The 13,534-nt window shown below is 39.3% G+C and overlaps 1 protein-coding gene across 1 annotated transcript in view; it reads left to right on the top strand.

The window, feature by feature from the left end:
- The window catches only part of sytl5 (synaptotagmin-like 5), a 129,967-nt gene extending 119,696 nt beyond the window's left edge, over positions 1-10,271 (top strand). Inside the window, exons 13-17 of the mRNA XM_078559769.1 lie at positions 446-607; positions 1,917-2,025; positions 4,507-4,642; positions 5,171-5,379; positions 9,994-10,271. Coding sequence (XP_078415895.1) covers positions 446-607; positions 1,917-2,025; positions 4,507-4,642; positions 5,171-5,379; positions 9,994-10,136 — 759 coding nt within the window. The 3' untranslated portion in view covers positions 10,137-10,271. The remainder of the gene's footprint in view (positions 1-445; positions 608-1,916; positions 2,026-4,506; positions 4,643-5,170; positions 5,380-9,993) is intronic.
- Positions 10,272-13,534: the final 3,263 nt, after the last annotated feature.

The raw sequence follows: 13,534 nt of genomic DNA, 5'->3' as shown, positions 1-13,534 counted from the left end.
GCAGGGAGTAGCACCAGGTGGCTCCATTGGTTCCTTCAGAGAACCAGCACAGACACCGCCTTCTGTGCTGTCACCATTCTATGATTATATAAGTATTCCAAGCAAGCAGCATTTTAGTGATGAGGCTTGGGGGCACATTTTCAGAAAAACGTTTCAGTTTAATTCAGTCATTGAGTACATTCATGGCTGAGATTGTGAGATTTTTGGACTCTATGGCTACAGAGGGATATTTGGATTGGGTGAGCAAACGGATTTGAAGTCAGGATCAACCATGATCTTGTTAAATGGTTGACACAAGGGCCATATGGCCTACTCTTGTTCCTGTTTCTTGCGTTAATTACTATTAAATAATGGCATTTCATTGGCAATATGTTGGTCAAGCAGAACGCTGCTAGATGGCTGAGTGCCTTAGTAAATTATCTTACTTTTGTAATCATTCTTGCAGTACATCATCAGTCACTCACAACTGGAGACAAGAACTCTACAGCTGTCAGTCTGGCATTATGACAGGTTTGGACGGAACAGTTTCTTGGGTGAAGTGGAGATACCATTTGATGCCTGGGATTTGGAAAATCAAATTGAGGGTTGGTTTCTACTGCAGCCAAAGGTGAGCTTTGAATTACAAGGTTACATGAAAGAGTCTCCATTCCCAACAGAGTGAGAAAAATCAGGAGGAACAATTGCCTCAGGCCAACAGCTACTGGCAAGTTTCAGAGGGGAATTAGCAGAGGCCTAGGATCTTTTCACTTACCTATGTGCTTTCTCAGCTATCAGGGTGCATTTTGTGAAGGTACCCAGCTGGAAGGAGAGTAAATAACTTTTAAAAAGGAAGTCTTGACCTTATCAAACGAAATGCCGTTAATATATGAAAGTTCTGCAGTTTGCTTGAAATTGTATAGGAATTCCGAGAGTGGTCAATACCATGATTGGTGATCATTTGACGAATTCCTAAAGTGTTCAGAGATGTAACAACTTCGACAGACTAGGCAGAGGCTCATATGGGATACAATAATTGTAGTCCTCCAGTACCTCACCTACTTAGGAATATTTGAAGTATTAATTCCAAACCTTAACTGAGTACCTGTATAGTTGTTGCTCAGTCATAGCATCAACATGCCATTCATTTGAAATGGGAAGTGTGCCTTTCTGTATACAATATATGTTTGTGTATCTTTGGATTTGAGCAAAATATGTTGTAGAATCACAATTTTTTCAGCACATATATGGCTTGAGAGCCCCAGATAGTCCTGATGGGCACTTCTTATAGCTAGTAAACCTTCCATTACTTCACACAGACAATGTTGTATAAATGAACTGAAACAATGATCACCATTCTACAATTAACAATCATTATTGACATGATTAAAATAATGTTTAATGCAAAGTCTTAGATCCATGATTTTGCATTTCTAATCTTAAAACATTTTGGCTGAGTTTTGTGCTCCTTGCGGTGAAGGATGCCAGTGCCAGGAAAAGGAAGACGCAACCCATTTTTAATCACAATATCAATATTATGCAGATCAGGTCATGTCATGCAACTCATTCATGTCATGGTACATGTTAAGCCATGGCTATACAAGGAACTATTCTCATAACTGCCCTTCAAGTAAGGCTTGCAAACAACTCTTGTCCAAAATTAGTGTTAGATATTAGTGATAAGTTCAAATGTAAACTGTATTGACACCTGGATTTTTGGGAGGTTCTGGTGGAGTCACAAAACTGATATCCCTTTCCAAGACCCATTGGTTTTCAATTTTAATATAATGTTCATGAAATATATGAATATGTTACAAAATACAAATGTTAGATTACTTCAACTGACATTTCATGAACAATCTATGGCTACAAGTGCAGTCAATAGGTGGGTGAGTTTTAGTGCAACTCTTAAAAAGTACTTGTCCTTTGCTTGTTCATAGGTTGAGGCTGCTGTAGATAACGTTCTACAGTATAAAGGAGAGTTGACAGTTTGTTTGCGTTATACCCCACTCGGGCAGACACTAGCCCTCCCAACAGAACGTGGAAAAGGTAAGTGAATTTACATGTATTGCAGCTGCTCTGTGTGGAATACTGAGTTCTGATTGGACTGATTACTTCCAACACACAAGTAGGGAATATGTAGCAGCACCAAGGGTGCAATAATTATAATAATATTGAGTCAAAATTTTTATATTCCCACGCCTGTGACATTGCTTCCCGGAAACACTGGTCTTGCGCCAACAGTCACTAACTGAATGTAAAAGTGCCAGGCCATTGTCAGCTAATCTTAGTGAGTCTCAACAGTTTCCATCAGGTGTGCAGCTGGCTCCATGGAACCTGCTCTTGTGAAAACTGGTGGTAAGGTGAAGGTCTTATGTAATGGAAGAGCAGCTTGTACTAATGGACTTTAAAAGAGCAAATTTTAAATGAACGTGCAATGAAGTTATAAAGGGTTCATTACATGTCAGTAATGGGCAAGTACAAGAATTTAAGGAACTGTTGTGACTACAATCAAAATTCATTTTGACCAAAGAGCAACAGAGCCCACATGAAGGGCGGAATCGTCCCAGGTTTGCACTAAGTACGGTAGCCGGCGGGTGGCAGGTTTTTACATCCCAAATCTGCTGCATTACTTATGCATCCCCAGGAAACATGCTGTTTCCATGGTGAGTGGGCTCTCATTCGCCCGCCACACCATCACCTCGCTGCTTCATCATGCTGGGTGCAATTTTTAAAGTCTAACCACACGCACACATCTCAGTGTTTTCAGCCCTGCAGGGAGGATGTCCACAAAAGGCAAAAAGCCCCCAGGTTTAATGATGAGTCACTGGAATGCCATTGGATGCCACCATGATGTCCTCTACCCCCACTCTGGCTGCAGGACGAGCAGCGGCATCACAATCCAGTATGGCAGGTGGTGGCAGTGATGGTCAGTACCAATGCTGCACAGAAGAGGTTGGCCATCCAATGCAGATAGAGGATGAATGATCTCATCCGTGCAGCCAGGGTATGGCAACCGTCTCATCTCTCTAAACTCACACACTCAAGCCCATCACACACTCACTGGCATCTCACTCACTGCCAGCTCAAGGGACATCACTACTCACTCTCTCACACACTCCCTCACATCTCCATCTGGCCTCATCTTCTCAGCCCTCACCATCTTGAAGCAATTTGCACAGAACAGCATGTGCCCCCACACACACCCCGGGATACCCTGCTTTATTAGGATAAACAGATGGTTTCAAAGTGAAAAATGAATTTGATAGTTGGCTGGAGATTTGGATAACTGTAAAGGCTAGGGGTGGAATTTTCCATGCCCGCTGGACTCGGGCATGATCGGTGGTGTGAACGGACAATGTGGCGTAATCAGTTTCATGACGGCATGAAACCAACTCACAACTGTCATCAGCCACGGCCTCTGCGGCTAACCCTAGTCCCTGAGGAGCCATCCCTCTTGCCTCTGTGGACTCTAGGGATCTGTGACCGACTGACGATATAGGCATCGTGCACACTCCCTGGAAACTCAACCCACCAATGACAGGCTGCATTTCCCGCTAACAGACGCCGGGAACCTCATTGTAATATATCTGCATATTGTGATCAGGCCATCCCGCCGGAATCGTTCCCCCCCCTCCGCTGGATCATCCATCCACGTCAGTGGGAAAGCACACCAACATGTTTCACAACAGCACATACGCACCATGCACTTGGTGGGCTGCACTTTGAGGGGAACTCGGAGGTGAGTGCACAGTAACGTTGTGCAGCGCTCGCCAGGGTCGCCTGTTGGACTTCAAGCTTGAGGCCACTGGGGTGGGTTGGGGGTAAGGGCAGCCCTGCCGTTGAGGCAGCTTGTGGGTGGGGGGGGCCTGCCATTGAATATAGTGCTCAAGCATTCGGGTTGGGGGGGTAGAGGGTAACACCTGGCCCAATTGCTATCACTTGCAAGATAATTCCTTTTTAAACAAACTCCACTAAGGACATATATACTGCACTTGTCCATACTTCTATCTCATTTAGCTCAGCAGAAGGTGCCAGACTCGTATTGTATTGTACTGTCACCGCTAGATAAGATAGTAAGATAACTGAGTTACTGCCAACCAACAGTTGCTGATGCAGAGGCAGCCAGAGACTAACTACAGACACAATCCTCTCTCTCTCTATCAGTAGAGAAGGCAAACATATTAATGAAACTCCAAATTGGATGTATATGAATCTCAGTATTACTTTATCTCCAGTCAGTTTGATATCTCAATAACAACTATTACAAAGTCTACCCTACAGATGTTTACTTTGCTCTGGTGACACTTATAATTTGACAACAGCTTCAGTAACATAAAGCTGCGAGTATAGTGCACCACCTCCTCTTGTGGCCTGTAACATAATTTGTGTTTGGATAGAAATATGTTGTACAAGCCAAGGCATTTAACACTAAATTGTTATCAATGTTTCCAAGTGGAATGGTTTACTGCCACAGTCATTATTTGGATATTAGCTTAAAAATAATTTAAAGTTTTTCATTCCACACAGCTAAAAGAAGTTTCATTAGAGGAAGGAAAGGGTCTGCCTATGTATCCAGTGGTGGAGTATTGGAGGTGCTCATTAAGGAAGCAAAAAATTTAACTGCAGTAAAAACAGGAGGAGTTTCAGATACCTTTGTAAAAGGGTAAGTTTACAAAATTTGGCATAATGTTGTGTTCCCTAAGGCATCAAATACAAATAATTGGAGAACCAGTGACCAAAAATATATCATTACAATAAGTAGCTGTAAATAATTAACTGGGATACAAATATACAAAATTAAAACATAACCCAAGAGAAACTGCAGAAACAGTGGATGCTGAAGAAATTATATTCAGCCAGTGCTGGATAATAAATCATTACTAATTTGCATATTATTATTGTGTTAATTTGTATGGGTCAATGGCTCATCACAGACAACAATCAGTGTAACACACTCTGATGCTGGGAAGATTTACTAAAATTCTTATTCAGGGAGCTCCTACTAACATTATTTTATTGTATATCAGCTATTTTCTCATCAGCTTTTTCTACAGTTATAGAAACATTTCATAATAGAAGACATCACCACAATAGTATTGGGACAGACCCAGCTGTATAATGAATATTGAGATTTTTTTCTGTTCCTGAACTGAAATGTTAACTCCTTGTTGTTTTATTTGTTTTAAATCAGATACTTGCTTCCTGACAACAACAAAGCTTCTAAGCACAAAACACCTATCATTAAAAAGAGTGTAAACCCCCAGTGGAACCACACTTTCACCTACAGTGGTTTACACCTTACTGATCTACAAAATGTCTCCTTAGAACTAACGGTCTGGGACAAGGAATCACTTTCCAGCAATGTTTTTCTAGGCGGTATCCGGCTCGGCCATGGCAATGGTAATTAAATTATTTTTTAATCTCCTTAACCTTTTGTCCATGATTTTTCCACAATAACCAATTTGGTGAATAACAGGGAAAGTAGTCCAAGGAGAAAAGTCAATCACAGCTCAGATTCGAGTCTTGTAGAAATTTTAGCTATAATACCTGGCCCAAAAGCTACAAATGGTGTTGTATCAGATTTATTTATTCAGCTCTCATGATATAAAAAAAATCAGGCAATATGGTTTCTATCTGCAACTATAAAATTGCCACAGGTTTTATCCATTGGAGTCATTTAGCAGTTGGAGAAACAACCTCCTACCTTACCTTTCACACTGGAGGTATAGTTCCATGAATATGAGCAGCTCTGCAGTACTTCAGTGAAATAAGTGATGAGATCTCTGGAAAAGAAGATAGTACAAATTTTGAGAGTAATAGCAAAACTTTTTCAGTCAAGGCAAGAGACCATGAAAGATCATTTAGGGCAGATTCAAAGTGCTTATTATGTTATGGCAGAGCTGTTCTGTGTAGTTTGAGTCGTTCTGTACTCCTATGGTTGATGCTCAAGTTCCAGATGCACAGTGTTGTGTTATGACGTGGCAGATGATGTGTGCCAGGCAGACCAAATCCACTAGGGAAACTTGGTCACACTATCACAACGGTTTTGCAATTTGTATTTATGAGAAGATGTGTGCGCTGAATTCAGAACTAATAAGTCCACTAAGTCCATTAGAGATTTTAAAAATTAAATTAAAATATTTATTAACAAAATAAAAGATTTCAAGCACATACATAAGACTACAATTACTTACCACTATAATAACTCCTAAAATTCCTATTTAACCTGACCCCCAGGTACACCCCCTTTAAGGCAACAGTCCAAAATAGATTTTAAACTTAAAATAGAACCAGCAAGGTAACACAATACCCACCTAACAGTGGAATTCCAAATGGCTTTTCCCCAATTTCAGTTTTGTTATATAGCAGATTTATGCAGACATGGCTGAAGGCTTCATTAAGGCTATTTCACATACTCCTGTTAGATCTTACATGGCCTTCTTTCTGCATAGCCTTTCATTCTCCTTTATATATGTTCCTCTCTTTTAATATGTAAATTCTGTTGTTCCATATGTCTTTGAAACTGTATCTTCCTCATAATAAAATTTTCAGGTTGCCAATATTGTCAGTAACCTTTGGAGGAAAAAAAACACACTCCTTAGCCTTGCTTATCTGGCTAGTTGTAAACAGACTAAGATCCCTTTGAAATCCAACAATCTCTTCATGTCTTACATGCTAAGCCAGCATCCATGTTTACTTATTAGCATGTCAATCACCTGGCTTCTTTTGATGATTTCAAGCTTGCACTCTAAATGTAATTAAATCACACAGACAGACCCAACTATACTTACCCCGATAAACCTACTTCACAATAAACCAGAAAAATATTATGAAAATTATTATACTTTCATCACAGTTGTGTATTAAAAATATAGAAATAATAGATCCTGGCAGCATAATAGCTATCCACATAATAAGGTTAAGCATGTACAATTTAAACCAATATGTGGGAAATACATTAGTATGCATTGTGTGCCATCTACTGGATGAACTGCAGCAATTTGCTGAGGTTTCTTCGCGAGCACTGCCCAACCTGTGAGCTCAACCATCTAGAAGGAAAAAGGCAGTAGGCGCATGGGAACACCACTGCCTCCAAGTCATACACCATTCTGACATGGAAATATATTACCAATCTTTCATCATTACTGGGTCAAAATCCTGAAACACTCCACCCAACAACTCTGTGGGATTACACTCACCACACAGACTGCAGCAATTCAAGAAGGCAGCTCACCACCACCTTCAAGGACAGTTAAGGATTGGTAATATGTGCTAGCCTTGCCAGTGATGACCACATTCCATAAATGAATTTAAAAATGCATCCACTAAATACTTCCTGACGTTATTTCAATGTAAAGTCGGCAGAGGTCTGACAGCATCAGGCAAAATTTTTGGAAAACGATTTTCTTCCTCAGGAGCTATCTCTTCCTTCTGCTGCAGCTGGCCTGAAAGGCAGTCAACAGATTGTCTCTGACTCACTCTGCCCTAACACCTCAGTAGAGGCCAGAGTGATGCCATTGTATGTAGATGATACTTGGGCCAGGTATAGCCAGGGTCTGTGAGTATCTCTAGATTGGGACTGTATGAAGCAATAGTTGAAAACACTATCCCCATATCCCTTGATGTCATTGACCTCTGCTTTGAACATACTCAATGACTAAGCCTCCACAGCCCTCTGGGATTAAGAATTCCAAAGATTCACCACCCTCTGACTGAAGAAATTGCACCTCACCCAATCTAGAGATACTCAGACCCTGGCTCTAGACCCCCCCAAACCCCCACACCCAACCCCCCCCACCCTGCTCAATCAGGGAAAACATTCTTCCTCCATCTACCCTATCAAGCCCTGTAAGAATTTTGTACACTACGATGAGATCACCTCTCATTATTCTAAACTCCAGAGAATACAGGCCTAGCCTCCTCAATCTTTCCTCAAAGGACAATCCTCCATCGCCAGTTTTAGTCTGATGAACTTTTGTTGCATTCCCTCTATGGCCAGTATGTCCTTCCTTAGGGAAGGAGACCAAAACTGTACACAATACTCCAGGTGTGATCTCACCAAGGTTCTATACAACTGCAGCAAGATTTCCTTACTCCTGTACTCAAATCCCCTTGCAACAAAGGCTAACATACCATTTGCATTCCTAATTGCGTGTTGCACCTGCATGTTAGCTTTCAGTCACTTATGAACAAGAATACTCAGGTCTCTTTAGACATCAACACTTCCCAATCTCTCACCATTTAAGAAATAGTTAGCATATTTGTTTTCTGACCAAAGTGGATAATTTCACATTTTTCCACATTATTTCCATCTGCCATGTTCTTATCTACTCACTAAACCGGTCTAAATCTCCTTGAAGTCTCTTTGCGTCGTCCTCACAACTCACATTCCCACCAAGTTCTGTGTCATCAGCAAACTTGGAAATATTACATTTGATCCCCACATTCAAATCATTGATATAGATTGTGAATAGCTGGGGCCCAAGCACTGACACTAGTCATATCCTGCCACCCTGAGAATGATCTTTTTATCCCTACTTTGTTTTCTGCCCATTAACCAATCCTCAATCCATGCCAGTATATTTCCTTCGATCCCATATGCTCTAATTTTGCTTACTAACCTCCTGTGTGTGGGACCTTATCAAAAGCCTTCTGAAAATCTAAATACATCACATCCACTGGTTCTCCCTTATCTATTCTGTTAGTAACATTCTCAAAACTCCAACAGGTTTGTCAAACATGATTTCCCTTTCATAAATCCATGTTAACTCTACCCAATCCTACCATTATTTTCTAAGTGCCCAGTTATCACATCCTTTATAATAGATTCTAGCATTTTCCCTACCACTGGTGTCAGGCTAACAGGTCTGTAGTTCCTTGTTCTCTCTCTCCTTCCTTTCTTAAATAATGGGGTCATATTTGTTACCTTCCAATCTGCAGACACTTCCAGAGTGTATAGAATTTTGAAAGATGATCACTAATGCATCCACCATCTGTACAGCCACCTGTTTCAATACTCTGGGATGTAGATCATCATGTCCAGGTGATTTATCAACTTTCAGCCCCAGTAATTTTTCCAGCACTACTTTTTTACTAACACTAATTTCTTTGAAATCCTCAATCTCACTAGTCCCTTGGCTTCCCAATGTTTCGGGAGGTTTTTTGTATCTTCCTCTGTGAAGACAGACAGAAAGTATTTGATTAGTTTCTCTGTCATGTCCTTATTACTTATTATAAATTCTCCATTCTCTGCCTGTAATGGGCCCACATTTGTCTTGACTAACCTTTTCCTTTTTACGTACCTAAAGAAGCTCTTACAGTCCATTTTTATGTTCTTCATGAGTTTAATTTCATATTCTATTTTCTCTTTCTTTATCAAGTTCTTGGTTATCTTTTGGTGAATTTTAAAATGTCCCCAATCCTCAGGCTTACTACTTTTTTGACAACTTTATATGCCTTCCTTTGACCTGATAGATCCTTAACTTCTCTTGTTAGCCATGGTTGGATCACTTTTCTTACTGCCTTTTTGAACCTTAAAGGAATGTACATTTATTGCAAACCATGTATTAATTCTTTAAATGCCTGCTTCCGTCATACCTTCTAATGTTGTTCCCCAATCTACCTCAGCCAACTTGCCCCTCATTCTTTCGTAGTTTCCTTTGTTTAGATTAAAGACCCTAGTTTTGGATTATATTTCACTCAGTTCATTAACTTGTTTAGACTGCATCCTTGCAGAAAAATCAGTCCAAGAGGCAGCTTTCGATTCACGGCATTACTAAATTCCACACAGACAATTTAGTGCAAACTTCAGATTCCCTTTTTCAACAAAGTGGAAAAATGGTCACTTTAATATGTTTATCGTTGTTTTATACAAAAATCCAGATTTGTGTTGTTGGCTTCTGACAAATGAGCACTGCCTGTCTATTTAGATGATAATTTGGTGTGTTCTGTTAAGGAGAGATTACTGGTGTGGCACTTAAATGTTTATATTGTCACATAATTGTTTTTTAACAGGTCGTAGCTATGGGAATGAAGTTGATTGGATGGATTCCCAAGGGGAGGAACAGCACATCTGGCTTCAAATGATAGCGAACCCAGGTGTCTTTGTGGAGAGCACAATAATGCTGAGAGCCAGCATGGGAAAGCGCAAATTTTGAGCCTGACAGACTGAAAGAATACAATGTAAAATACTACACACTGTCAAACTATTGTATTACTGAGGCTGGCAAGGTTGGCATAATTCTGTGACTGAACATATTACTTTATAATAATAAAGCAATTTCACTTTTTAATTTTTGTAAATACATTTCCTTGGGATTTTTTAAACAGTTCATTTTTGTAAAAAAAATCATCCAAAACATCTGATATCTGGTCCAGTAATTGGGAAGAGAAAATATTTCCTCTAGTTGTTCAACTGTGTCTGTCTTTGAAGGTTAATAATCAGGAATGCTTAGAGGTTTGCCTACTTTATTGAAAAGTAACCAACAAGGTTCTAGTGTCAAACACCACCAACAATTAGCCTGTCCCTATTTCCTGATGTAACTGAATTAACAATTCCAGTGACATGAACTCAAGTGCTGAAAATTTTCTCTACACAAAAGCTCTAGCAAAATCATAACTGTATATGAAGAATGTGATGCACAGATGAAATCTTTCCCCAACACCTGTAACAAAACATGGTTATATTTAATGGCAGATTCCACTCCATTCATGGATTGGTCATTTCAAAAATACTGGCCATTTAATCCCTTGGTCTTTTTATGCCACACACTATTTCATACTGAAAGGGTCAGCAGCTGAACTAATACAGCACAGGTCAATCTCAAGACTAAATGAGAAGGCACTAGATGAATCACTGTCTGACTTTGTCCTGCTGACTTGAGATAATGACAAGAGGCAGTGTACAGGACCTCATTGTGTAAATAAATTATTACGTTAGGAGCTGGAGGAGAAAGAAGTAGTGGCATTTAAAACTGGATTCAAATCAAACAATTATAGAACTGCATTTCAATAAAATTGAACTGTCAGGTACTAAAACAGTCATGATAAAGGACAAACCATAAATTACTTTCCCACCTGTGATGGTAGTAAATTAATGTAAGGTTGAAGAATCCAACATCTGTTAATCTATGTGAAATGATGTATGTGCTCCACAGTCTGCACTGTAAAGCACATTGTCCAATAAAAAAACATAAAGTACCTGGAAACACTTTGCTTCAGTCATTGTTCCATGAGATTTTAGTAGAAAACCAGATCATAGCAAGCTCAATGAATTCTGAAGTTCACCTGAACATAATCTGTGCCCTTCAAGACTGGATACGCACCATGTAGACATCCCACGCAAGCCATGCCATTCTTGCTTGGTAATCTTCAATGATTCAAACATGTTCCAAGTCCAAAATTATCAATTAATTCAGCTGTAGTTAGAGAACAGTTTTGTATTCTGGATTCTAGCTCACTGCCATTAGTCAGCCATTGTGGACTAAAATATTCCTCTTAAAAATCATCTCCCAAGGCAGAAGTATAGAAGATATTTCAATTGATTACTGATTGTTGCTGAGTCAGCCAATCTCAGTTGGAGATAGGTCTGCTAACATTGTCTTTAGTAATATTGGGTAACCGAAGTGGGGGAGATGGGGTGGGGGGTGAAACTGCAGAATGGGCACACCCCACTTGTGATTGCAAGGCAACAAGCCCTATCCCAAATACATGTGTGGGGATATCTTTTTTGGTGCAATTCTCCAACCTGTCTCGTAACAGTATCATAGGAATGATGGCCATATAGATGATGTACTGGAAGTTGACTTTTGCCCAGAGAACCATATTCCAATGGGAACCACCAGCTTCAGGTAAAGAAGGACAGTGTGAAAAAAAATGAAATAAAATGTTCAGTGATAGTGAAGAAGTATGGTGACATACACAGTAATTGAGTTCTTCAGCATTGGTTTCCTGGATGCAATAAAGTCAGTGCAATTCTGAGAAATAATTAAGTGCAATGTTATTCTTTTGTTTTGAACTATTAAAATAAAAGTTATTGTATTACATCTATTACAAAACAACGTTAACTGTGCAATTGTTATGATTATGAATTATTAGGGGAAATGACTCCAAGATTGAAATATTTTTAAACTGGTATTATACTTTATCTATTCTCGTAACAGATTACCGCAGCTCTTCTGCAATTTCACTATACGCATTTCTACATCTTTAAAAATGACATTTGCAGAATAATTCCTTCTGACATATAAATGTTCATTTATTCTAATGGCTGTGAGAATACCTTCTGCCTTTATTTTGCTTTTTTTCTATGTAAAAATGGGAAGTGAAAAGATTGAAAACTTAACCATACACTAACTCACAATAGCCAATATTCATCACCTGCAAAATAGTATGTTGTTTCTAGGTCTCTGCAATATAATGAAGCACATAGAACATTGCCTCCAACATGCACACACTTTTTAAAAGGCTTATTGAAACATCCTTTTGATACTTGCATCTGTACAGTAATTTCATAAAACTAGATTTATAAATAATGAATTCTCAAAGATACTGGCTAGTTAATATAGGCATGTACACAAAGGATTTGTAAATTTGCAGATTTTAAGGTAATGCTGACCAGTTCTGATTAAAGGTCACATCTAACTCATAACTAACTTCCTCATGCTGTTCACTTGCACCGCTTGCTGCTTTATTTCACATTTTTCAGGACCTGCAGTTTCTTTTTACCATTACATGTTTTAACCGGGGTTTAGTTATTTAAAACTAGCCAAAATGCTCATGATAAGCAAGTTTCTTTATACACACAAAATGTTTGTAACTGGCAAAATATGTTGGTGTCAGGCTTTCAAATCTTTGAATTAAACTTCTGCACTGAACTTTAAATGATACTTTAGTGTTGGCACTATCCCATCAAACAGCCAATCAGGATTCAAGTGCAACCAATATGGTGTGAGGTTGAGTTTTTAATAAGAGTTTAAGACAGGATATAACATTACTAGTTATACAGCAAAAACATACGACCTCAATATATAAAGGGCACTGGTCCAAATCAGGCAGGATGGCGGGCATGCACAAAGCGCTCTTTGTCTTTTCATTTCTTCTCATCTCGCTGCTCAAGTCTTCTGAACTTCTGGAACCTATCAGGAATGTTTGACTAGAGTCCTCCTTTAGAGCCCTTTTTCCACTGCATACTGCACTGAACTTTCCCAAAGTCTCTTTCTTTATCCCTTTCTTTATCAGGGGTGGATGTCTGGGTGGGTTATTGACAAGGCCTTTTGAGCCCATGAAAATTTTATTTTATTTCAAACTACTATATGAGGCATTGGGTTTGTGTCTAAGCTTTGGATTGAACATCCAAACTTTGCTGTCAATCTACCCTCCATGGCTTTCACACATACTTTCTGGCCATATTTAGTTACTTTTACCTCATGTTTTCCTTATCACCTCCCAAGCCTTCCCAGACCAGTCTCAAACTCTCATAACATTCTATCTCTGGTACCATACCTGGCTCCTCAAAAGATTTCATTAATTCCACTATCAGTTATTTATAGCTAAG

This window comes from Cetorhinus maximus, chromosome 16 (genome assembly GCF_964194155.1).
Source record: "Cetorhinus maximus chromosome 16, sCetMax3.hap1.1, whole genome shotgun sequence".
In the NCBI taxonomy this organism is placed as follows: domain Eukaryota; kingdom Metazoa; phylum Chordata; class Chondrichthyes; order Lamniformes; family Cetorhinidae; genus Cetorhinus; species Cetorhinus maximus.
This window is presented reverse-complemented; position numbering and strand designations above follow the sequence as displayed.